Below are 27,146 nucleotides of genomic sequence, written 5' to 3' on the forward strand. Positions count from 1 at the left end.
GCACTTTATGTGTATTATCTGGTTTAATCCTCTGAACATAAGAAGTGTGTAGAAGACTCTAACTAAGAAATGTATTCTTTAGGGGAAAAAAAATCAACTTAATGTCATATGCTAATTAACAGCCAAATAAAACAAAATTTAAACAATGCTTGAAGGTTTCAAATTTCTTACAAAATGAAGTGCAAAGGGCTTGGGCACTCACGACCCTGCAGGCCCATTTCCCAGCTAATAAATTGAGGCACAGAGAGGTTAAGTACCTTGCCTTAAGTCACACAGCTAGCGAGTGGTAAACTGGACTCAAAAGCTGGCAACTGGAAGATCCTGACACAGCGACCACGTCAATTGACCATTCTATCTGATCCTTGTTATTAAAAATATACCTATAGAAATATGCTACCATAACTGCATGGTTTGGTGAAGTTTCACAAACTAAACCTACCCATATAAACTACTTCCTGATCAAGAAACAGAATGTGAGCAGCCTTTGTGAAGGCCGCTCATATCTCATCCTGTACTAGCCTCCCCGATCCCAACCCTGCAGGGGAACCACTATCTTGACTTCTAACAGTCTTGGTTAGTTTTGCCCTCAGGATTGCGTTTTCACCTCTGTTTCCAAAGGATGTGAGTGTACGTTTCAGCAGTGATGACTCCAACCTGTGCATTTAAGTGGCAACAACAACAATAATGGTAACACTCGTCATGATAAAATTAGAAGAGACCATGAAAGACCTTCTGGTGCTTTCTCCAGTCTTCAGGAGGTAAACTGTGTGTCAGATAATCATCTGTCCTCTTTGCAAGCATCTTTTCAGGGGTGGCTACTGTACATTAGTATCTCTGAGATATTTGGTGGGGGGAGCTTTGTTCCTGGGGCAGTGGAAAGGAACATGGAGGAATGGTTAGGAGCAAGGGCTCTGGGGCTAACTGGGCCCGGGGTTCATGCATTTGATCACTATTTGTTAAACACCTGGATGGGCCAGGATGTGAGTATGTAATGGTGAGTGGGACAGGCAAGATCTCCACCCCAAGTAGGTTCAAGTCTCCACGTGGATATGAATCCTTGCTCCATCATCTACCGGCCATGCACTTGACCTTGTGTCAGAGGCAAGCCTCAGTCCCCTCTGCTCTGACACGAGAATCCTGATACCTTCCTCACAGAGCTGCTATAACATTTAAGGCCTGTAAAGCACTTAGCACATAGTAGGTGCTCAATAAAAAGATACATATGCTAGTCAGATATAGTAGGTAGCTGGGGCAAGGCTTTGGCTCTGGGCAAGTCCCCATCCAAGCCATGTGACCTTGGGTGAGTCCCTTTGTCACTGAACCTCAGTTGCTTCAACTGGAAGCTGGGGATCATACAGTCCTCCCCAACTAGGGTTGGCAGTTTTAAATGAGATGGGACGATAGAAGGAGTTTGGCTCCCTGGCGTTCAGCATGCACATGGTAAGTGATGGCTGCAGTTCTGAATTCTCCAAAATCCCGGAGGCAGGAAGATTCACCTGGGGGCTGGTGAGGCCACACCTACTGGTCTTCATGCTACACAGGACCAGCTTTAAGGCCACTCTGGTCTCCCCTTGAGCCAGCCTGCCCTTCACGGTCACTCTCTCTGAGGGCTGCCACCCATAGGTACTGGCTAATGTGCTTTGCCTAAAATGCTGAATTCTGTTCATATGAAACATAAACACCCAGCCCAGGCTGGTTGTCGACAGGCAGCCCATATCCTACAAACAACTAGCCCCGGAGCAGGGAGCGCTCAGAGGGCCGTGGGGAAATGTGTCTCTGGAATTGCTCAAGGCTGACACTTACTTTGAGGTTGAGATTAAAGAAGGAGGCACAGAGCGTTCTCTAGCACCCTGCTCTCGGGAGCCCAATTAACCACATTCCTTCTAAAGGGACACAAGTAAACAGATGCGTTCCCGCCTGGGATCTTCCAGAACTGGGTCAAGTGTGATCATTTGGTGGGGTGGGAGATATACACATATATTTTTTTTTTAATTAAAAAAAATTTAAAGCAAACTTTCCAAAAGACTACCCTGGAGCTACAACAGTTGAAAAAGTCAGCTTTGGAGAGGCTTTGTGCCTCTAAATCTCTGTGACTCTGCTGTTGGTGGGAATGTAAATTGGTATAACCATTATGGAGAACAGTATGGAAGTTCCTTAAAAAACTAAAAATAGAGCTACCATATGATCCAGCAATCCCACTCCTGGGCATATATCTGGAGAAAACCATAATTCAAAAAGATACATGCACCCCAATCTTCATTGCAGCACTGTTCACAATAGCCAAGACATGGAAGCAACCTAAATGTCCATTGACAGAGGAATGGATAAAGATGCGGTGTATATATATACAATGGAATATTACTCAGCCATAAAAAAGAACGAAATAATGCCATGTGCAGCCACATGGATGGACGTGGAGATTGTAATACTGAGTGAAGTAAGTCAGACAGAGAAAGAGAAATATTGTATAATATCACTTATATGTGGAATCTAAAAAGATGATACAAATGAACTTATTTAGAAAACAGAAATAGAGTCACAGATATTAAAAAAACAAACTTATGGTTACCAGGGGGGAAAGTGGGGGAGGGATAAATTGGAAGATTGGGATTGACATGTCCACACTACTATATATAAAGCAGATAACTAATAAGGACCTACTGTAAAGCACAGGGAACTCTACTCAATACTCTGTAATGACCTATATGGGAAAAGAATCTAAAAAAGAGTGGACATATGTGTATGTATAACTGATTCACTATGCTGTACAGCAGAAACTAACACAACACTGTAAATCAACTATACTCCAATTAAAAAAAAAATCTCTGTGGCTCTGACTCTTGGAATTCACATGTTCAAATCCTCACGGGACACGACTTTGCCTCTTATTGGAAAAGTATCAAATCTGCTGCTAAGAGGGACCTGGGTTGACTCATCTCCATGCCCGCTTTATAAAAATTTTCAATTTTGAAAGAATTTTAGACTTACAGAAAAGAGTTCTCCTGTATACCCTTCACCCGGCTTCCCCATCTCCACTCTGCCTTTTTTATTCAAATCTTTTTTAGTTTTTTAAAGCATTGTCTTCTAGTGACTTCTGCTGAAGGCTATGAGTCATTTTCCTGTCTTTTGCTTTCTTACTTTCTTACTCCAGTCCTTTCTTCCTGGTTTGGCACTAATTTCCATTCTCCATGCTAGCTGTGCACTAGAACCACCTGGTACTTTTAAAAAATCATGGAGGCCCAAGCCCCAAACCACCAGTGTGCTCGGGGTCATCTGGGAAATGTGTTGGAAGCATAGATGCTCTATCCCTACCCTTCAAGCCCTGGGTAGGGTCTCAGGATTCACAACCTAAGTGAGCATCCTGGGGGATTCTGATGCAGGAAGCCCACAAACCACCTTTTGAGAAATACTGGCTTTGTGTTACCTGCAAATCAGAGAACCCTGATTGCCCTGTGCATTTTCCTCTTAAATTGTGTATGGTAGTACTTAACATTTTTGGTTTATATTTCCACTGTTAGATACTGGGGAGCCATTGAGAGTTCAAGAGGAGAGGAGAGATGACGCCAGGCTGTGCTACACCAACACTGGCAATCTGGCAGCCTTGGGAGGATTGGGCTGGAGAGTTGCGGAGAGATGGTAGCTGGGGAATGGAGTGGGGGATGGGGGCAGAATTGCATAATGCTTAGGACTTAGGATTCTGGATTTAAAGAGCATTGAGTTTATAACTGACTACCACTACTTCTTTGCTGTGTGCATTTGGGTAAGTTCTTTGGCTACTCTGGGCCTTAGACGCCCATCTGTAAAATCGAGATAGTAACAGTGGTCCCCTCCCCAGGAGCTGCAGTGAGGGCTGAGTCGTGGATGGCCATGAACCACTTAGGCCAATGGCCAGCAAGCACTCCCTGTAGCAAGTACTGAAGAGATGGACTGGGGAAGTATTGCCTCCTTCTACCAAAACATCTTCACCTTGTTTGTGTCATTTCAGCCCCACAGAGTTCCTAAGTGCCCCTGTGGGCCAGACCCTGTGCTAAGTGATGAAGATACAACAATCTGAACAGGGACCCTGCACTCTGGGGCCTCCACCCTAGGCTGGAGAACGGCACACTGATCATTGCAAAGCATAGTGGGGCACACACCCTTGACACACGCCCAGGTTCAAGAGCAGGACAGGCAGGGGAGGGCGAGTAATTGGCTAGAGTCTCCATTCCTCCCACTTTCTAGCCAATTCCAGATTATGAACAGAACTGTCTTTCATGCTGCTTTATTGTATATATTTAAAATTTTCTGCGTATTATGATGTTTTCACACCTTAAAAAACCTTTCTGGCTGGGGCAAGACTGCGTCTCCCTGGACCAGACAATTCTTAGAGGTAGGAAAGGATCCAGTAGGTCTTTGATATGCAAACTAACCAATCCTCCATCTGGTCCATACACCCCCGGAGACAATATCCCTCTGCCTTAACCAGCCCACGACCAGGTACCCGGCAACTAGGGACCATCCCTACAGCCCAAAGTTCACTGAATTGTTCAACTAGCCAGTCCTAGGCTGTTCACTCTGCCCTTTCCTGCCTTGCCCTCAGAAACCCCAATAAAGGCCTCGGTCTCAGAGTTCACCCCGCTCCTGTCTTCTCCCTCCCGTCCACCCTGGTGTCTTTCCCATGTGCCCTGTGCCACTCGCCTCCTGTCTCCAGCACCTGTGGGTAGAATAACCTGTGTTTTCCTGAGTCTCTCTGTGTCTCCTCTTGTGGTTGCACCTGACTGACCATCTCAGAAAAGAACGGAAAACAGCTACTTACCTCTGACAGTAAACTTTTAGTTTGAAAACCTACTAGAAGCTTTTAGAAAGTCTAAATAGTAGGGGATAACTTTGGTCACTGCCCCGTTTAGCCCACTCAAGGATTTTGGTGGACAGCAGCCATACTTCTGCAAGATGGCTAGGGCTCGGTCATCCCCTGCTGGTTCCCTTGTCCCTGGATTCTCTACTGAAGGATACCATTTAAGCACCTGCCATTTCTCAGAGGTATGTGTGCATATGTGTGTGTGTGTGTGTGTGTGTGTGTGTGTGTGTGTGTGTGTGTGTGTGTTGGGCTGAGGACAGGAGAGAAGGCTGCAAACGAACTCCAGACAAGTTCAGATCCCAGCCCTACGTCAGTGGCTTTGGATCAGTCACCTAACCTCCCTAAAGTTTCAGTGTCACATGTGCAAGGAGACAAGAGTACCTCTCACACACATGAATGTGAGCTCAAAAATGGACCATGAAGGACCTGGCAGCAGGTGAGGCAGGGCCTCAGAGAAGGGAAGCCACTGTTACTTTACCTCTCAGGCACCTCATCCAGAACAGCACTTCTGTCCCCAAGAATCACTGGGAACTTCTGTTTAGGAAAAGAGGGGACTATTAAGGCTCAAGGCTGTCGGGAAATATGGAACTACCCACCCTGTAGCTGAGTCACAGTAAAAACTGTGAGTTTTTGCAAACTCGGAGCTCATGGCGTTCACACATGGTGTCTGTTCATGAAATGCTAGAGCAAGTCGCTGGCGGAGTCCGCACTCAAAAAATAATTGCCGACTAGCTTGAAAGAGATGACAGTTATGTGAAAATAATAGCTAACGCTTATGGAGCACATATGATGAGCCGGGCATTACACAAAGCCCCTCACACATATTAATTTATTTAAATTCCACATCAATTCTACAGGACATGCTACTAATAGCCCCATTTTACAGATGGGGAGACTGAGACACAGATAGGGTCAGTAACTTTGGCCAAGTCACACAGCTTAGGTATGTGTTAGTTAGGATGGTGGAGCTGGGATTCAAACCCAGCAACAGTGATGGTGGTTTTTATTTTATTTTATTTTTTATAAATTTATTTACTTATTTTTGGCCGTGTTGGGTCTTCGTTGCTGTGCGCGGGCTTTCTCTAGTTGCGGCTAGTGGGGGCTATTCTTCGTCTCAGTGCGCGGGCATCTCATTGCGGTGGCTTCTCTTGTTGCGGAGCATGGGCTCTAGGCGTGCTCCACGGCATGTGGGATCTTCCCAGACCAGGGCTCAAACCCATGTCCCCTGCATTGGCAGGCAGATTCTTAACCATCGCGCCACCAGGGAAGTCCTATGATGGTGGTTTTTAATCAACTGAGCCTCTACCAGGCATCAGATCTTACTGGACACCTAGTACTTCTGATCATCACAACAGCTTTCCAGGGAGGACGATCAAGCTCCTTTCACTGATGAGGAAACTGAGGCCCAGGGAGGTGGAGTGGCTGCAGCTTGCCCAAGCTGGAACACAGGGGTCAGAGAAAACTCTCACCACACTGAACCCTACCACATGGCCCTGAGCCTGCTGAAGCCTCCCAGAACCCATTCCAGACCTTTTAAGAACCCGGCTTGTACTTTGTGACATAAATCAGCTCAATGACCAATAGCAGAGAGTAGACAGTCCACCTCCTGAGTCAGTCATCTGAACTCGGAATTTCACCTTAGTTGCGGCACTTCCTACCTTCCGCTCTGTGTTCAGTGTCCTCTCAGGGACATGACTGACCTGGCTCTCCCGGCCTGGTGAGCAATATGCTCACTTTGTTCTTTTCAGCTCTACACTCCTCCTATTTTAATTTGATGTGTGTCTGATTCCAAAGCCTGTAAACTTCCACCTGTCCCTGCCCACCTTACTGAGAATGCATATTATTTTTCCGGTTGAACTTGCTGAAAAACAACCCTGGCCACCTTTCTAGGGAGGTTTGTGCTTGTGGTAGGCTGAATAATGGCTTCCCAAGATGTCCACATCCCAATCCCTGGAACCTTTGAATATGTTACTTTACAGGGCAGTAGAGACTTTATAGATGTGATTGGATCAAGGATCTTGAAGTGGGTGATTATCCTGGATTATCTGGGTGAGCTAGAGTAATTACAAAAGCTTTTATAAGAGGGAGACAGGGGACTTCCCTGGTGGTCCAGTGGGTAAGACTCCACGCATGCATGCCGCAACTAAGAGTTTGCATGCTGCAACTAAGAGTCCACATGCCGCAACTACGAAGTCCGCATGCTGCAACGAAGATCCTGCGTGCCACAACTAAGACCCTGAGCAGCCTAAATAAATAAATATTTAAAAAAAAGAGAGAGAGAGAGAGACAGGAGAGTGAGACTCAGAGAAAGGGATGTGATGATAGAAGCAGAGAGACAGAGAGAGAAAGAGAGAGACCACAAGATGCTAAGCTGCTGGCTTTGAAGATGAAGATGGGGCCACAAGCCAAGGGATGCAAGTGACTTCTAGAAGCTAGAAAAAGCAAGGAAACGGATTCTCTCCCTGGAGCCTCCAGAAGGAATACAGCCCTGCCGACACCTTGATTTTAGCCCAGGGAAATGCATTTTAGACTTCCGACTTCCAGAACTGTAAGAGAATTAAATGTGTGTTGCTTTAAGCTACTCCATTGGTGGTCATTTGTTACGGCAGCCATGGCAAATCACACGGTGCTCTTACCGTCTCTGATTGTGAAGCTGTGGAGCAAGGCCAGGCCATCGAACCAGTGGTTGTATCTGGTCTCACCCACTGTGTGCATCCCAGGCCCATTGCGGAGCAGGGTCCCCTGCAGCCATGCTGGAATCCTGCCTGGTGAGAGAAAGAACATTGAGTTTCCAGTTCTGTACCTAAACCAAAAAGCTAAAAGAAGTGGCCATATAGCCCCTGTACCACTTGCTGCATCCGTTCATTTCCAGAAAGAATATGCCTGGCATTGTGCTAGCACTGAGGATACCAAGATGAATAGACATCATCCCTGTCTCCAAGTTGCTCCCCATCCATTAAGAGACAAAAACAAAAGAAAACACTCAAAATACACTGTGCTAAAGGCAAGGCAACAGACTCAGCAAGGGTGTTGCGGGGAACAGAACTCCACCCTGAAATTGGGTGACAGCAGGAGGGTGAGGACCGTTTCCTGAGGAGGTGACCTGGTTGAGTTTTGAGGGAGAGCAGGTGCTTGCCTTGCAAAGGCCTGAGGAGAGAACATTCTAGAGCTGTGCTGTCCAATGTGGTAGCCACCACCCCCGAGTGGCAACTGGGCACTGGAAACGTGGCTAGTCCCAACTGAGATGTGCAGTAAATGTGAAACACACACCACATTGTAGACTTAGTATGAAAAAGAAATGTAAAACATCTCATTAGCAATTTAAACATATTAATTACATGTTGGTCTGATAACATTCTGGATATGTGGTATTAAATAAAATATACTATTAAAATTAATTTCATCTGTTTCTTTGTTTTTTGTTGTTGTTGTTTTTTAAATTTTATTTATTTATTTATTTATGGCTGTGTTGGGTCTTCGTTTCTGTGCTAGGGCTTTCTCTAGTTGCGGCAAGTGGGGGCCACTCTTCATCGCGGTGCGCGGGCTTCTCACTATCGCGGCCTCTCGTTGCGGAGCACAGGCTGCAGACGCGCAGGCTCAGCAATTGTGGCTCACGGGCCTAGTCGCTCCGCGGCATGTGGGATCCTCCCAGACCAGGGCTCGAACCTGTGCCCCCTGCATTGGCAGGCAGATTCTCAACCACTGCGCCACCAGGGAAGCCCTCTTTGTAGTTTTTTGAATGTGGCTATTAGAAAATTTTAAATTACACATGAGCAGGTGTTATATTGCCATTGGACAGCATTGCAGGTGCTGTTGGGGTCCCGCCCATGTCCCCTTGGCGTTCACCTCTCCCTGAAGGCTGCTTTCTGCAAATGCCTTCAGCTCTCCACCTGAGGGCTTTGTTCTCACTGTGGAGCAGCTCTGCCCACACGTGGACGAGCTGGAAGCTCACTGGAGAGTTAATGCCCCTGAAAGCTGCTCTCACCCAAAGATGGATGGGGTGCTATGGGTCAAAGGCCACCACTTCCTTGCCCTCGGCTGACACAATGCGAGGCATATTTTATGCTTTGTCCAGAGGATTCGGCTCCAATGACTCCTGGTGGTCAATGGCTTGACAATGCCTTCTTCATTGGCTTCCCTCCCAGTGTTCCTTAGGAAGCACATCCCAAATGAATGACTTACACCTGAATTCTTATCTCTGGAGAAACCTGAACCCAGAGATCAAAGACCAATTCAAAGATCAGGAGATGTGCAAGCTGTTTAGCAAGAGCTGGCCTGTAACTTTCAAGCGAGGACGTCATGAATATTGCGGCTGGAGAGTTAAGTAGGGCCAAGCGGCCAAGGTCAACAAGACCACACCAAGCTTTGATTTGGTGCTGAGAAGAATGGGACACCTTTGATGGTTCTAACAGGGAAAATAGGATCAGATTTCTTTTTTTGCAATTTAAAAAATTGAGATAAAATTCACATAACATAAAATCCACCATTTCAAAGTGTACAGTTCAGGATTATTTTTTTTATGAACATTTACAATGTTGTGCAGCTATCACCACTAACTCCAGAACATTTCCATCACCCCAAAAAGAAGCCCTGTTCCCATTAGCAGTCAATCCCCATCCCCCGCTCAGCCCCTAGCAACCACTAATCCATGGTCTGTCTCTAAGGATCTGCCTCTTCTCATACGAATGGAATGTGATCAAATTTGGGGGTTTCGAAAGTTATTTCTGGCTGTGGTGTGGAGTGTGGACGGGAGGAGGAGCCAGAGGGAGGTGGGAAGGCCAGAGGAAGGAGCAGGGTAGCAGCAGTGGGGATGGAGAGAAACCAATGGAACAAAGGGACTTAGAGTTTGACTAAATGTATGGGGAAGGGGAGGGGAACGCTCAAAAAATGCAGCCGAGTCTCTTGCCTTGGGTGGGATTATTCACAGAGACCCAGGACACAGGAGAAGGAGCAGGTTGAGGCAGAACAGGGAGAGATGAATCTGAGCATATATTAAAGCCCTAGACATAATAAGAAGACCATTTATTGAGCACCATGTGTTTTGATAGATTAAATCATTTAGTCATTGCGGCAATCTCATGTGGTAGGTACATGTTGACTTTATTAGACATGAGAGGAAACTGAGTCAGAAAATGCTTAAGTAACTCGCCAAGGAAGCCTCAGAGCCAAGAATGCACAGCTGGACGTGAAGCCAGAGCCTTGGCCTGGCCCCCCCGGGGCAGACGTGTCCACACACAGGCACAATGTTTAGTGAGCTGTCTGCCGACAGACGCTGACCAGCTGATTAGACGTGACCCGGGGCTGGAGGCCTGCACTAAGCTGGAGCCCATCCTCTGCTGGCCGCCGGGACTCAGGCAAGTTGCTGCTTCTCCCTGGCCCTCGGCTTCACACCTGCCCAGTAGGGAGGCCTGATTTACAGCAGTGGTCCCCCGCTTGGAATCACCCAGAGGGCTGTAAAAACACAGGTTTCTGGGCGCCACCCCCGGAGTATCTGATTCAGAGGGTCTGAAGTGAGGCCGGGAATCTGTGATTCTAACAAGCGCCCAGGGGATGTTGATGCGGCAGGTCTGGGGTCCATCCTCTGAGAACAGCTGATCTAGGTCTAGAGGTTCATTCAGCTTCTCAGGTCCTAGGATTCTTGTTTTCTAAAATTTCCAAGCACTTCCATGTAGTCACTAAACATGAGCTGTAAAGGGGTATAATGGCAAAATGTCCGTGGTACCCCAGAGCATAAAAGGATAGGCGTCAAGGATCCCTTTTTTAAAAATAAAAAGTTAACAGTAAGTGTACATTTGTTTTTTGAAAAAGTATTTATATATAAAATCTATTAATAGATCTTTGTACTCTCTATTTATCTTTTAAAAAGTTAAATAGGCTCAAATATTAATAGTGCTTAAGAGATGGAAATACAGCAGATTTTTATTTCCCTGTGTTCTCATTTGCACTTCCAAGTTTTATACGTAATATAGACACACGTACAGATTGCACATTACCTCTGTAATCAGAAAAAATATACATAAAAGCTATTTTTTTTCTTTCAAAAGCCATCCAAGGCAATTCCTCAGCTGAGAAGCTCCAATCTGACTTGCCTCACAAAGGGCACTGTTGTCCTGTCCTTGTGAAAACTATGCATCTATCCAAAACGGTGGTGTGGCTGAGCCGACCCCCTCCCTGTTCTCAGCACCACTCCTGGGACGGAAGAGTTCAGATCCACTCACTGCCCTGCAGAGTCTAAACAAAACGGTCCCACGAAAGTGGCCACGCAGAAGAGGTAGAGAAAACCCATGAAACGGAGATTCCTGAGGAGGCTCCCACCCTGGGCTCTGCAGGTACTCGCATCCTGAAACCGCACCTTCTAGGAAATCACATCGGGCTCCGCGATGCCCCCCAGCGCGCATGTGCAGCAGTGGGCGCTCCCACGCGATTCTCTTATTACTTTGAAATTAACTTAGGACGCGCACATTTTTACAAATATATCACGCACTGGGGGATGGAGCACAATTTGCAGAAGAATCCCATTGTCTGTATGCCAATTGCAGCAGTCCCGGGACTTTTCCCCTGGAAATAGTGAGAACGACTCTCTCTCCTTGAAAACTGTTACAATGTATAAAAGCACACCTAGTTTTTCACAGAGAATGTATCTAGATTATGGATCATCTTCCCTCTATATACCGCTTTCCAGATTTTCCAAAAATAATTTATAATAATCATTACTTTTATAAGCAGAAAAAAAGTGTACATCTAAACATATAAGCACCCATCGTTTATAGAAAACGCTCACCTGTCACTCTGGCCCTCAAAGGCTCCAGTTGTTCCTTCTTATTTCTGCCAAATATTTTATCCATCGTGCAGGGCGATGAGCAAGAGCGGTATTAACAGTGAACAGACGCTCCTCTGTGTTCAAGGCGACTGCTCCTGGCCCCTCCTTGTCTTCCCGTCCTGCTCGCCTGCAGCTTCCTTTACATCTCCTTCCCTTCTGATGCCACTCGTTTCTCCCTTTGCTTTCCGCTCTCCGAGGGCCTGGGATCTCTTCGTGCACACGGCGGCGGGAAGCTGCGCTGGCGTTATTTATGTTTGGTCAAAGGTCAATTCCCCAGCCATGTGTCCCAGCTAATCTTTAATCCGCTGATTGTGTCCTCAACTCTCCCTTTCCACTTCCACTTTTGGTTGAACCAAGAAAAGCGAGTTTCTTGCTGTGTTTAAGCTGACGGGATCCGGGGGGGTGAGGGGGGGGGGAGGGATAAATTGGAAGATTGGGATTGATGCATACACACTACTATATATAAAATAGATAACTAATAAGGACCTACTGTACAGCACAGGGAACTCTACTCAATACTCTGTCATGGCCTATATGGGAAAAGAATCTAAAAAAGAGTGGCTATAAGTGTATGTATAACTGATTCACGTTGCTGTACACCTGAAACTAACACAACATGGTAAATCAACTATACTCCAATAAAAATTTAAAAAAACAACAACAGGTGGGATCATTTAGCAGTGCATTCTGCTTAGGACACCTGGATTAGGGGAGCCCAGAGGGCATCAATCACGTGAATCCCTACTGCACAGCATGGGAACTCAGTTTGCCAGAGAGGGAAAGTTTTGTTTTGTTTTGTTTTGTTTTGTTGTGAATGAAGGTCCCTGAGCTTCCTCACCACCCTCCCCACTGCCCAGAAAGAAAAAAATCATATGTAAAGAGCATCTTAATTATACTTCATTTTTTGGAGAAGTAAACATAAAAGGTTTCATGTACCCATTTAAACAATAAATACAGGGAACCAAAAACTCTACTCAGGAACTACAAGGAATAGTAAAAAACAAACTTCAGCTCCAGCTTTCTGGCCCATCAAGAGGGAGAAACTATGCTTGTATTTGATTTTAAGGTTCCCCTATATTCGTGAATCTCGAGGTGATGCCATTGCCTAAAATCCATATTCAACTTGCTATGAATGTTGGGTGATGAGTTACTGGCCTCACCTTTGCTCATGTTGCTTCAAGAAAGAACCAGCTGTTCCCTCTCTGGGTGGAGTGAGAAAAGCTGGCCTTTATGCAGCCAGCTGGGTCTAGTAGTATCAGGGCTGGGCCCAGACTGTTCCAGGATCGCAGAGCTCAGTCCCGAGAGCAGCGTGGCCTGGCTTTGCTCCACCCTGGCTGCACATCCCAATCACCTGGTGGGATCTTTAGCAATGCCGGTGCTGGGCCCCACTCCAGACCCGCCCATTCAGAGTCACTGAAGGTGCAGCCCAGCCCTCAGTAGTCTTAAAACTTCTCCAGAATAGTCTACTTTGCGCAGCAGGCCCTGGTTAAGAAGCCCTGGTCCAGGGGAAGATGCTACATGTTTGCGTTAATACCAGATTCACGTTCCTCCCTTTTCTGTGTCTGGGGTATGTTACTTACCCTCTTTGAGCCTTCCTTATCTGTAAAATGGAGGTGTAACAATATTAAAATCTCAAGGTTATTCAAAGTCAAGGGTCCAGCAAAAGCCCTCGTTCCCGAACAGTTAATGTTGGCCTTTCTTCCCTGCTGTCTCCGAAGGCACTTCCCTTTGATCCACATTTTCCATTCAGTCCCACAATAGCTTGCCAGTTTATTCTGCTCTCTGGTGTAAACATGTGTAACCATGTCAGGGTTATTTATTCCTAGGTTGTGAACGCTGAGTCCTTGTGAGGATTAAAGGAGAATGTCTGGCATACATTGAGTGCTTGGGAAAAAATTACACTACCAAGGGCGGCATCTCTGGTGCAGAAGAAAAGAGCTCAGGGCTTATGGGGATCAGAAGGCCTGGGCTGGAATCTCAGCCCCTAGGATCTGAAACTGTGATTTGTCACATGACTCCTCTGAACCTCATTTTATTCTGTAAAACAGGTTGGCGATGCCCCGTCACAGGGTTTGTTAAGAGGATTAGACTGAAGTTACATAAGTGAAAACATGACCGTATTCTCCTTTCTTGTCCATTTTGTGTATTCAGAAGAGAAATGGTCCCCATCCATCAAGAATATTCTCTGAGTCAAGTACTTGGTGAAGCCCTCTGCATGTACTGGCTTGCTCTGGCCTTATATGATTCTATGAGATGGGTGTTCTTAGCAGTGTTTTGGGGATGAGAAAACTCAGGGAAGATAACCAGGTTGCCTTAGATCACACGGCTGCTAAGAGATCGAATTAGCAAGCAAAGCCAGGAAGCCTGACTTCGAAATATATACTCTGACAATTCCACACAGCTCCAGCGCATGAGGGATGTTTGCTAGGTTTCTACTGAATGAAGTAAAGGGTGGAGGACTAAGAGGGCCAGTCTTGGGTTGATATGATTGCCTTGTTATAGAATACTGAGCAAGCTCTCTTCATTCAGGTCCCAACTGCTCCCCAGGGGCAATGTTATGGTAAAACAAAGGACTTTTTCACGATGGTGATAATAACTTGATCATAACAATAGAGATCTATATATTTTCTAGGGCTGCCATAACAAAGTAGCACAGAAAGTAATTTTCCCAGTTCCAGAGGCTGGGAAGCCCATAATCCAGGTGTCGGCAGGGTTGGTTTCTTCTGAGACGTCTCCTTAACTTGTAGACAGTCTTCTCACTGTGTCCTTACATGGTCCTCCCTCTGGAATATGTACATCCCTGGTGTCTCTGTGTGTCCACTTTTCCTCTTATAAGGATACCAGTCAGTTTGGATGAGGGCCCACCCTAATGGCCTCATTTTAACTTAATCACCTCTTTAAAGGCCCCACCTCCAATACTGTCACATTCTCAGGTACGGGGGTTAGGACTTCAGCATATGAATTTGGGGGTGAACACAGTTCAGCCCATAACAATATCATGAAGGCACAATGAGTTAATGCAAGATGCTTTGGCTGAAAGTAACAGGATATCTGCTGACACACCAAAGATGTGCATTTATCTCAGACATCAAGTCACCTAGGGCTCCTGGCGGGCTCAGAAGCTCATTTGGGTCATCTCACCAGGCTCCCACCTCCTACACTGTCATCCTCAGAGGGTTGGTTTCTCATTCTTGGGCTTGTTCAGTTTGGCTTATGAATGATTGCCTTCTCTCCAGGAATCATGTCCTTGCACAGTAACTACAAAAGTAAGGAGACAAGATGGGGACGAAGCAGGCACTTTCTTTTTCCAGCTTTCTCTCTTTTTGTGCTAGAGACAACTCTTTCCCATAATACCCTGAGCAGATTTTTCTCTTAGTCTCATTGGCTGAACTGTGTCACGTGACCCCGCCCCCCAGGCCAATCCCTGGCAAGGAGGAACAGGAGTGCCCTGATTTCCTTAAACCCATCATGAGTCACCCCTGGGGAGCACGTTGCTACCTGAGTCATACCAGGATATCATTAGCAAGGAAAAAGGAGGGAATGGCTTGGGATAGGCAACCTACAGTGTCGTCTGCAGGCAGTACAATGTTCATGCATCCTCACATTCATTCACGCAACATATATTTCCTCAGCACCTACTATGTGCTGGAAATACAGCTGTGAGCAAAACAGGAAAACAATTCTGTGCCTTCTCAGAAATTACACCAACTACATGCCAAATTTTGAGGATATAGTAGTGATTAATGAGAGTCAGTCCCTGCCTTCTTGGGCTCTCACGATGTTCTTTCTGTTTTGGGGGTGAATCTGCATATCCCAAAAAACATGCATTTCCCAAGGCAGTTAGAGGCAGTGCAGGGGTTCATAGGACTGCCTTCATGTAAAACCTCCATCCTCCCTCTTTATAAACAAAAATAACAAGCAGCAGCTGTTCTTTCCCTGGAAGCTCTGGCATCTCTCTGGAACCATGAAAGCCTGACCCCTGCTTTCCATGTCTTTGCTAATATGGGAAGAGTGGGACAAGGGACTTGTCGCCAGTAGGAGCTGTCTCCTGGCCTGTCCTCTGGCCTCTGATAAACACCATTCACTGGATGCTTGACACGTGCCAAGTAGCATGCTAAGTGTCTTATTAGCTGTCTTTTAGTTCATCTCTGTGAGGGAGCATTAGCAATCTTATTTTTACAGCCTCAGAGACGTGGAGGAATTTGATCAAAGTCAACAGCTAGCGCATGTTCTCCCCCACTAGCCAGTAATGCTGCCCACATTTTGAAGCTGATAGTTGAGAACAGAGGAGATATGGGAGCAAAAGTAGGTGTTCCACAATTTCTAAAATGCATGTGCTGCCTTAAAATGGGACGAAAACTGGCCAGTGCATGAGAAAACAGGGCAATGGTAATGTGAAGGGAAGTAGCTCTTCATACACAAGAGTTTTGGTCATTTCTTGCTGTGTAACACACCACTCTAAGACTTGGTGTCTTCAACATACAGATGGCCAAAAAGCACATGAAAAGATGTTTAACATCACTAATTATTAGAGAAATGCATATCAAAACTACAATGAGGGCTTCCCTGGTGGCGCAGTGGTTGAGAATCTGCCTGCTAATGCAGGGGACACGGGTTCGAGCCCTGGTCTGGGAAGATCCCACATGCCGCTGGGCAACTAGGCCCGTGAGCCACAACTACTGAGCCTGCGCGTCTGGAGCCTGTGCTCCGCAACAAGAGAGGCCATGATAGTGAGAGGCCCGCGCACCGCGATGAAGAGTGGCCCCCGCTTGCCGCAACTAGAGGAAGCCCTCGCACAGAAACGAAGACCCAACACAGCCAAAAATATAAATAAATAAATAAATAAGTAATAATTAAAGGTGCTAATAATTAAAAAAAAAAAAAAAAACTACAATGAGGTATCACCTCACACCAGTCAGAATGGCCATCGTCGAAAAGTATACAAACAATAAATGCTGGACGGGGTGTGGAGAAAGGGGAACCCTCCTACACTGTTGGTGGGAATGTAATTTGGTACAGCCACTATGGAGAACAGTATGGAGGTTCCTTAAAAAACTAAAAATAGAGCTACCATATGATCCAGCAATCCCACTCCTGGGCATATATCTGGAGAAAACCATAATTCAAAAAGATGCATGCACCCCAATGTTCATTGCATCACTATTCACAATAGCCATGACATGGAAGCAACCTAAATATCCATCAACAGAGGAATGGATAAAGAAGATGTGATACACATATACAATGGAATATTACTCAGCCATAAAAAAGAATGAAATAATGCCATTTGCAGCAACATGGATGGACCCAGAGATTATCACACTAAGTGAAGTAAGTCAGACAAGACAAATATCATACAATATCACTTATATGTGGAATCTAAAACAATGATACAAATGAACTTATTTACAAAACAGAAATAGACTCACAGACTTAGAAAACAAAGTTATGGTTACCAAAGGGGAAAGATGGGAGGGAGGGATAAATTAGGGGTTTGGGATTAGCATATATACACTACTATATATAAAATAGATAATCAACAAGGACCTACTGTATAGCACAGGAAACTCTACTCAATATTCTGTAACAACCTATATGGGAAAACAATCTGAAAAAGAATGGATATATGTATATGTATAACCGAACCAGTTTGCTGTACACCTGAAGCTAGCACAACAATGTGAAACAACTATACCCCAATATAAAATAAAAATTAAATTAAAAAAAACACTGTTAAACAAACAAACAAAAAGACTTACTGGCTTCAAACAACAAGCATTTGATCACGTCTGTGGGTTCTGCGGGCTCAGCTCTGTGGGTTGACAGTGCTCTGTGGGCCAATTCTGCTTTCACAGTGTGGGGTTCCTGGCGTGGCTGTGAGTCAGCTGGCAGTTGACTGGGACACTAGGAGGGCGGGGCTTGGGCCTCTCTCCCTCTCCATGTGGTTTCGGGGCCTTCCTTGACCCTCTCTCTGAGATCTCTCTAACAGGATAGCCAGACTTCTTCCATGGCAGCAAAAGCCCCCAGAAGTGAGTATTTCAAGAGAGAGGAAGCAGAAGCTGCCAGTCTCCTTTAAGGCTGAACCTAGGACTGGCATAGTTTCATTTCCCCTGACTGGTTAGCATGAATCACGGGGCAAGGAGGGGCCACACCAGGGTGTGAATATGGGCCTGGGCTGTGTGGTCCCTTGGGGCCACCTTTGGAGACTCGCAACCTCAACAGACCCATTTCCATTAGAGTCTCAGCTCTTCCACCTGCTAGCTGACTGCTGAGCTTTTGGCTTAAATCTCAGAACCTCAGTCTCCTGATCTCTAAAATAGGAATTATAATATCTGCCTCACAGGTGTCTGCAAAGTTTACATTAAACATTGTAAACTCTAATCGTGTATGTCATGGTGCTTAGAATATGGTAGGAGCTCATAGCATGTTCCTTTCCTATCGTTTCTTGGAAAAGAGAGAAAATTTGGAAAGGTCAGCCAGTATGATGAGCAGAAATATTAATTTTTTGGAGCAGCTACAATGTATACAACTCTGGTCTGTCCCTGGAAGGAAAGTAGACCTTCATGACCCAGGACAGGATTTTAAGTTTCTTCTAGTTTGGCTGTGAAGACACGTACACAGTAAGTAATAGCTAGTTCCCTATTATGCCTGCTCTAGAAGAGGCACGGATAAGAAGTATCGTGGGAGTTCTGAGGAGGGAAGTCTTGCTAAGGCTGGGGAGGGTTAAGAAAGAAGGCTTCCTGGAGGACGAGGTGCACAGCCGAGCCCTTGAGGGTGGGAAGCAGTTGGATGGGCAAAGAGGAGGCAGGTGGGAGGGCCAGAGTGGGCAATGGCGTGGAGCTGGACGATTCTAGCAGGCGGACAGGGAGGAAGCAGAGCCGGCGCCACCAGGAACTTAGTGAGAGATAATGACAATTGTAGGTGCCATTTATTGAGAGCTTCCTACGTACTGGGCTTTCTTCTAAGCCTTTTGTACACGTGATCATGTACTCCTCACAATCACCCTAAGTACAGGTGTTTAGCCCCATTTTACAGACAAGGAGAGTGAGGCACAGAGGAGCTAAGTAACTTGCCCAACGCCACAGAGCTAGGCTTCGAACCCAGGCAGCCTAGCTCCAGAGCTGTACTTGCAACCACTGTTCATTTCCACGGCCTCCGGGACGGAGGCCGTGGAAATGAACAGTGCACAATCCAATCCCTGTTTAGGGATTGGACTGTGCAGGATTGTAAGAATTTGGGCTTTACGCTGTAGGCAATGGTGTCCTAAGTCAAGGGGCCAGGTCCAGGAAGGCATTTCTGTGGGAATTTTGCTGTGCTGTCCAACACAGTAGCTGCTAGTAGCATGTGGCTATTTAAACTTAAATATAAATTAATTGCAATGAAACTAAATTCCTTATCCACACTAGCCACATTTCAAGGGCTCTGTAGACACATGTGGCTGGTGGCTGCCATCTTGGCCAGTGCAAATCCTCATGGAACGTTCTATTGACAGTGCTGAGTTAGCAGGAGAGCTGCCAAGATTTGTATGTGACTCAGGTGGACAGAAGCAGCTATGACTGCACAACAAGCCAGTTTAGAGAGTACAATTGTCAGAGAAGCCCATGGTTGTCAATAGTAAAAATGTGAATAGCCCACACATTCATTCATTCATTCATTCAGCTGTTTCACAAATACGGAGGGCCACTCGTCCAGGGTGGGGTTGCAGTGGCACAGAAGAGGTGACAAAGAGGCATGAGTGAGAAATCCTCCAGGGCAGGGAGAGGGGTTTTCCAGAAGGCTTCCTGAAAGGGGCAATGCCGAGCCAAGAGCTGAAGGACGGCTGGGAGTTGGCCATGTGGAGAAGCTGGGAAGAACGGTCCAAAAGGGCAACAGCTTGTGTGAAGACTCAGAGGCATCACACAGCGTGGCCACACCACCTCATTCCATATTTTTGAAGGGGTGGGTGTGCAGGAGAGGGGAGCAGGGGCCAGGGGAAATGGCAGGCAGGAGAGAGGGGGGTGGGGGAAGAGGAAAATTGTTCAGACTTGAGGCACTGGAGGCTGGGTTGCTGAGAGGGAGGCAGGAAGAAGGCTGGGGTTCGAGGAGGTGTTAACTGGCAAGGCCCTTCTCTGAGTTGGGTTGAGTATCCCCTGGGCTTCCTCCCAAGTCACACACGTTTGCACAAGTTGGCTATGTTGCTTCCAGCAGTGATCCAGAGACTGTGGAAGAGGACTCCCTTCCAGAAGGTGGAAGGCATGGTACAGAACCACACACAGTCTGCCCTCTGGAGGATCTGAGAGGCTCTCAGGGTGAGCAGGAAGGCTTGGTCTCCTCCCTCGGGGAGGGAGAAGGATGGGGGTTCCCAGATGTGTGCCCCTGCTCTGTAGTTTCTGTATCTTCTTATCGTGACACAGACCCAGCAGGTACTATTACTATTCCCTCTTTATGGAGGAAGCAACTGAAGCTTTTGAGGTGGTGCCCCTGGACCAGAAATCACACAACACGTGGCAGGGGTGGGAGATTGAACGTGGAATCCTCTTACCTTGTAATTTGGGGAAGGATGCAGGAAGAGGAGGCTACCCTTCCCCAAGGCCACTTTTTCCATGGAATGTGCTGCGTCCATAAAGCAGTCTCGAGATGAAGAAGTAAAGCTGAATTCAAAAGGAAAAGTTTTTGGTGCTATAAAAACAACGGCCTTATTTTGCAATTCTGTATCTTCTACTAACGAAGTTATAGCCTAAAGTGAGTTAATATTTCCCTTTTGGAGATAATGTTATCATATCTAAATTACTTTGCAGTTTTCCCATTAAGTTAGCTTTTAAATGGTGCCTCTAATTAGCCAGTGTGATAAGCTGAGCAGGATAATGCGGAAATCTCGGATAGCAGGGTTCAAGGTAACAGGCAAAGTGCCAGCAAAGGTGGCAGCTGCCTCCCCGAGGGACAAGCATTGGTGGTGAGCTCCAGAACACAGGATGTAGGGAGTGGTGGGAGAGCCTCCCCAAGACTCCCGGAGTGAACACTTCACCACTAAACAAAGACCATAAATTATGCCATTAACATTTAAGAGGATTCGTAATTTCCTCAAAGTTCTACTGAACAGCAGAGACTGGTGTCATATAGGGTATTTCAGACAGAAAAATGGGAAATCATAGCTCCTGACCTCAATGAGCTCAGAGCCTAACAAGGGAGAAAGGAATGCAAATAATAACAATAATCATGCAGAGGTGCTGTGTATTATCATTTATATAATACTAATTTGCCACACTTGGGAGAATTGACAAGACTGAAATACAGCGGACATCACTGGTAGAAAAAGAAGGGCCTTCTAACGCCTGAGCTGGAACGGTTCAATTTTTTTTTTCCACCATGTACTTCAGGGCCCAGTCAGTGAGGCTGGACAAAAATTCAATTTAAATAATAACCACTGAGTTATAGTCTGGACGATGTCTGACATTTCTACCTCCTAAATAATCTTTCACACTGCACCTCTCACCTCCAGCCCCCCAGCTACTATCCTCACTATTTTTGACCTCTTAGGTGCAGCTTCCTCATGGGCCCCAGTCCCACCCCCTCCAATCTACCTTCCCTGCTGCCACCAGGTGACCTGGCTGAAATTCAAAGCTGACCACATCACTCTCCTATTTAAAATCCGGAGATTAGCACAGTGCCCGGCACATAGTAGGTCTCAAGAGATACTGAATGAATGAATGGCACGTGGCCTCATTGGGCTACATCGTCATTGTATTAGTTTGCTAGGGCTGCCATGACAAAGTGCCACAAACTTGGTGGCTTAAACAACAGAAATTTATTCTCTCATGGTTTTAGAGGCCAGGCATCTGAAGCCAAGGTGACAGTACAGCCATGATCCTTCTGAAGTCTTGAGGGCAGACTCTTCCAGCTTCCGGTATTGCTAACAATCTGTGATGTCCCTTAACTTGTGGCTACATCACTTCAACCTCTGCCTCGGTTGTCATATGGCCTTCTTGCCTCTGTGTCTGTGTGTCTCTCTGTTCAGATCTCCCTCTTCTTATAAGGACACCAGTCATTGCGTTAGGGCTCCCCTTAGCCAGCACGACCTCTTCTTAACTTGATCACATCTTCAAAGGCTTTGTTTCCAAATAAGGTCACATTCACAGATACCAAGGGTTAGAATTTCAATGTATCTTTTTGGAAGTTACAACTGAACCCACAATAGTCATTAAGCAAGACAACTCAAAAGTGGAAACTACAAAGGCTGTAAGTGGATTTATTTTTACACCTAAGTTCTTGTAGTTTCTCTCTTGTTCTCTTTTATATATACATATACATTTTTTTTTCTTGTTCTCTTTTTTTAAAAAATTTTATTTATTTATTTATTTATTTATTTTGGCTGTGCTGGGTCTTCGTCTCTGTGTGAGGGCTTTCTCTAGTTGCGGCAAGTGGGGCCACTCTTCATCGCGGTGCGCGGGCCTCTCATTATCGCGGCCTCTCTTGTTGCGGAGAACGGGCTGCAGACGCGCAGGCTCAGTAATTGTGGCTCACGGTCCTAGTTGCTCCGTGGCATGTGGGATCGTCCCAGACCAGGGCTCGAACCCGTGTCCCCTGCATTGGCAGGCAGACTCTCAACCACTGCGCCACCAGGGAAGCCCCTCTTGTTCTCTTTTTTAAGGCTGAAAACTTAAGCAATGCTAAAATGGAAGTAGATTAAACTGTTACAAGGGCATGGATTAAGCGGCAATTAACTCGTGCAGAGGCTGAGAAGGCTTCAAAGAAAAGGTTTATAGTTGAGTTATTCTTGAAAAAGGGTGTAAGTGTGCAAGCGTATAAGAGAAGACATTCTCAGTGGAGAAACAGCATGTGCAAACATGTGGAGGTGTGGCCTGCCGTGGCAGACCACCCAGGGGAGATAATGTAGGGTTTTGTGGTTTATGTTGGTTCTGGGGTACTGACACGAAATAGGGACTTAACATTCTGGGGCCTCTCCCTGAGAACCCCTTTCTACCAGCTTTCCCCCCACCCCTACCTCCACCTCACCCCTCTCTTCCTGACTAGTCCTTTAAGATCCAGGTTACCAGGCACCCTATAGAAGCAAACAACAAGGCATACATGAGCAAACTTGGAAGCCTCACCTACATACATGTTTAAAAAATCAAGAGAACACAACCCACCATTCCAATGACTCAGGTCGTTATCAGTTGCTCAGAGCTGGTCCCCAGGTATAGAACTGAAACCATCAGAAAAATGTGCAGGACATGACTCAGCTGTGTGAGCATGTTTCCCAGAATTTGATCTGGCAGCCTGAGCCTTCAAGTGGGATTAGCAACATGAACAACAGAGAGATTGTTAATTTGGTTTAAACAGCGTTGAGTCCATAGCAAGAATCACAAAGATGTTCATGCCCTGTGGGCAGGCATCCCAGTCCCAAGGATAGACTTGTCTGAGCTTGGCTCTCCCAGAAGCAGACCCAAAATCAAAGATTCCCGTGCAAATGGTTTATTTGGGAGGTGAACCCAGGAGTGGAGAAGTGAAACAGGGAGGGTAGACATTAACAGTACATTATCAAGGTCATTACCATCTCAGGAAACTGAGGCTCAGTCTGGTGGGAGACTCTGCAGACGGTGTGAACATGCCTTAGAGTAATCTTTAGAGAGCTGGAGGATTGACCCAGCAACTTTGGTCAATAGGGTGACAGTTTCTTCCGAGAGGCTCTAACTTCCAGGCATTTCCATTCTGTTCCTTGTGTGCAGAGGGAGGCAAAGAGCCATGGGTGCCTGCATTTAGAAGCCTTACATGGTAAGTGTAGGGTTAAGGCGGGGCATTGACAGTGTCTGCTATAACCCTCAAGAGATAACTCAGCCCAGGCTAAAGGGTAAGTGCAAGAAGATGTTCATAGAAATGTTGACTAGGATAGCAAAAGTGAACAGATCACAAACAGGTGACGAAAACCACATAAAACATCTAGCAAAATGGGAATGGTGTAGTCTATGTCCATTCATTGAAAGGAGACTCAGCCACCACCATGCGGATTTCAACGCCCTTTAGCAACATGGAAAAGACTTACTATCTAACGCTAAGTGGGAAATGCAGGATGTAATATGAGCTAGTTATACGTACACTACGACTGTGCCTGGGTAAACATCTATCTTCAAGAAAAGAAGCATTTGAAGAAACCACAAAGAAATGAGAATATATTAGGGTGACGGGACCACGCAAATTCTTTTGTCATGTTGTCGTTTTGATCGAATGGAAGGCAAAGATTCAATATAACAAAAACACCAGTTCATATAGAATTGCACCCCCTCCCAAATAAGCTGCTTGCACTTAAATTCTTGTCTCAGCTTCTGAGGGGACCCAAACTAAAATGGGTCTATTCCCAGGACTGGGATGTCTGGGCCACAGGGCGTGAATAGCTTTATGGTTCTTTTTATGAACTCAGTGCCCTATTTAAACCAAACTTGCTCTCTTTCTGTTTTCATTTGCTGATCCTGCAATGCAGGATTTGGAGGCTTAGGCAGCTGGATCGGATCCTTGGAATCAGGCTCACATGGGTCCAGCCATGTCCTGCTTCCTTTCTTCACATACACGGAGGTTAAGGCACATTGGGAGCTGACATCACCAATATGAATTCTGTGCCCAGGAGTCTGCAATTTATCAGAATATAAAGAATGTGGAAATGGAATTCAGCCTGCAGATTTGCGTTCCTTATCGAATGTCTCCAAGCATGTTCCATGAGGGACATAAATTAAGCCTTTATCCAGGAGATAAATTATCTCTGCGTGTGGCCTTCCACATAGTTTTCTAATGAAAGTCATTAGATGCTTGGCCCCTGGAGATAAGAGACCGGTTCTGCCCAGCCTGTGTTCCAGCCAGTGAGTCAGCGATGACATCAAATTCTACCCAGGGCTCTGCCTGGCAAGGCTACACCAGGGGTCTTGGAAGGGCTTCTGGGAAAGGGAGGGGGGGTCAAGTGTCAGCCCCAGGGACCTGGGAGATGGGGCCAGGCTGGCAAATGCTCATTGAGTCCTACTGTGTGCCAGCCAAGGGATAGACAGAGGTTAAGAGACATTATTCCTTCCCCCCAAGAAATTCACAGAATAAAATAATCCAGATGTCCATCAACAGAAAAAAGAATAAGCAAAATGTGGTCTGTCTGTACAATGGGATATTATTCCTCAGTAAAAGGAATGAAGTACGGATACATGCTCCAATATGGATGAAACTTGAAAAAATATGCTAGGCACAAAGGTACACATATTGTATGATTCCATTTGTATGAAATGTTCAGAACAGTTAAGTCCATAGAGATAGAAAGTCGTGGTTGCCAGGGGCTGGGGGAGAGAGGGGTGGAAGCAAAAAACAAAATAATGATAACTTGGGTCAGAGCAAGCTAACAGCTTAAAATCAGACATTAGACAACTGTGTTCTCTAAAGCCTTTGGCCACCCTGCCACAAGGAACGGTTTATCTGACACCTTTTTTGAATGTTCCAGAGTCCCACCACATTGCATGGCTCCCTTCTCCAACCTCAAATTACTAATTTCTTTTAAAAGGTAATTTTAAATTTATTTATTTATTTATTTATTTTTGGCTGTGTTGGATCTTCGTTTCTGTGCGAGGGCTTTCTCTAGTTGCGGCGAGCGGGGGCCACTCTTCATCACGGTGCGCGGGCCTCTCACTATCGCGGCCTCTCTTGTTGCCGCGCTCAGGCTCCATACGTGCAGGCTCAGTAGTTGTGGCTCACGGGCCCAGTTGCTCCGCGGCATGTGGGATCTTCCCAGACCAGGGCTCGAACCCGTGTCCCCTGCACTAGCAGGCAGATTCTCAACCACTGCGCCACCAGGGAAGCCCTCAAATTACTAATTTCTTATGAAGACCATCTCTTGTTGTAATGGTACAAACCAGGCCCTTGGTGTCATCCCTATCACAACCCAAATGGCCTAATAGGTATTTTTCTAAAGAAAAAGTTCCCAAGAGGAACTCTGGCATTAGTAGTTAAAACAATTTTTCCCACCACTAAAGTATCATAGTAATTTTGGCAAATTTAATTAATCTTGAAAGTTATCATGAACAACAAACATTATTCAGGAAGGCAAACAAAGAGCTAAGGTGGGGCTATATTAGTTCTGAAAAACCCTTCATTGAACATTTATTCTATAAACTTTTATGGAGTGCCAAAAAAAAAAAAGAAATGAAGCATTAATACCTGCTGCAAGATGGATGAACTTTGAAGACACTATGCTAAAGTGATAAAAGCCAGTCACAAAAGGCCACAGAGTGTAGGATTATACGAAATTTCCAGAATAAGCAAATCTAGAGACAGAAAGTAAATTAGTGGTTGTCAGAGCTGGGGGAGGGAGGAACGGGGTGTGAATGCTAGTCAGAATATGGTTTCTTCGGGAGTGATGAAAATGTTCTAAAATTGATTGTGCTGATGGTTGCACAGCCTTGTGTATATACTAAAAACTGTTGATATATATTTTAAATGGATGAATTGTATGGAAAGTGAATTATATCTTAATAAAGCTTTTGTTATAAAAAAAGAAAAAAGAAACTCAGAGGAGAGAGGCATATTATTTGAGGCAAGTTCTACAAGGTTCATTAAGGAAGTGCTGTTTGAGCTAATCGGGGATCAGCTTGAGGGTGACCACAGACGGACTAAGGAGAAAGGGGTTCCTGCAAAAGGAAGAGCACAGACAAATGCACAGAGTCATGAAGGAAGGTCACCAGCAATGAATTATGATAGGATGAGCTGTGACTTTGAGCTTCTGGGGGAATGATGGGCTCGTGAGAATTTATCATTTTTGAACAGGTAATGCATTCACATAGTACAAAATGGAAAAGTCTCAAAAAGGCGGCCAATGAAACAAAATTCTCGCTCCTGTGTCTGTCTCCCACTCATCTAGTCCCCGCTCCCCACCCTGGGCAATCACTATTGCTAGTCTCTTGTATGTCCCTTATGAGATATATTACACATGTATACAAATAAGTATTCATATGGGTTTTGTGTAAATAGGATTGGAACCTCATCAATGTCTCATACTTTGCTTTTAATATTAGCCAAAATCTTAATCCTCCCGAATTTGTATACAAAGAATATGTTCGTGTTTTAGTGGCTATTTAGGATGTACCACGTTTTATTAACCAGTTTTCTTTAAATGGACGTTTAGGTTGTTTCCCATCTTTTCCTCTTACAAAATTCTGCAATAAATAACCTTATATATATATATATATATATATATGACATGTCACATATGTATGAATTCATCTGTAGGTAAAGTTCCTAGAAGTGGAATCGCTCCATTACAGAGCTTGTACTTTTTAAAATGTTGATAGATATTTGATAGATATTGTCACACTACCCACAATAGAGGTTGTACCAATTTATACTTGCATCAGCAACTGGTGAGAGAGCATGTTCCCCCACATTCTGGGGGTGTGTTTGGAAACATTGTCAGAGATCATTTCATATAGGGCCTTGAATACAAAGCCAGGAGGTTTGAACTTGATCCACTGACCATGGACACCTGTTGGA

At 45.5% G+C, this 27,146-nt stretch overlaps 1 protein-coding gene across 1 annotated transcript in view; it reads right to left on the minus strand.

Moving 5' to 3' along the window:
* BCO1 (beta-carotene oxygenase 1) overlaps positions 1 to 11,868 on the minus strand; it is a 37,867-nt gene extending 25,999 nt beyond the window's left edge. Inside the window, exons 1-2 of the mRNA XM_061172919.1 lie at positions 11,619 to 11,868; positions 7,474 to 7,602 (exon numbers count right to left, since the gene is read on the minus strand). Coding sequence (XP_061028902.1) covers positions 7,474 to 7,602; positions 11,619 to 11,682 — 193 coding nt within the window. The 5' untranslated portion in view covers positions 11,683 to 11,868. The remainder of the gene's footprint in view (positions 1 to 7,473; positions 7,603 to 11,618) is intronic.
* Between the last annotated feature and the right edge of the window lie 15,278 nt (positions 11,869 to 27,146).

This window comes from Eubalaena glacialis, chromosome 18 (assembly GCF_028564815.1).
Source record: "Eubalaena glacialis isolate mEubGla1 chromosome 18, mEubGla1.1.hap2.+ XY, whole genome shotgun sequence".
In the NCBI taxonomy this organism is placed as follows: Eukaryota; Metazoa; Chordata; class Mammalia; order Artiodactyla; family Balaenidae; genus Eubalaena; species Eubalaena glacialis.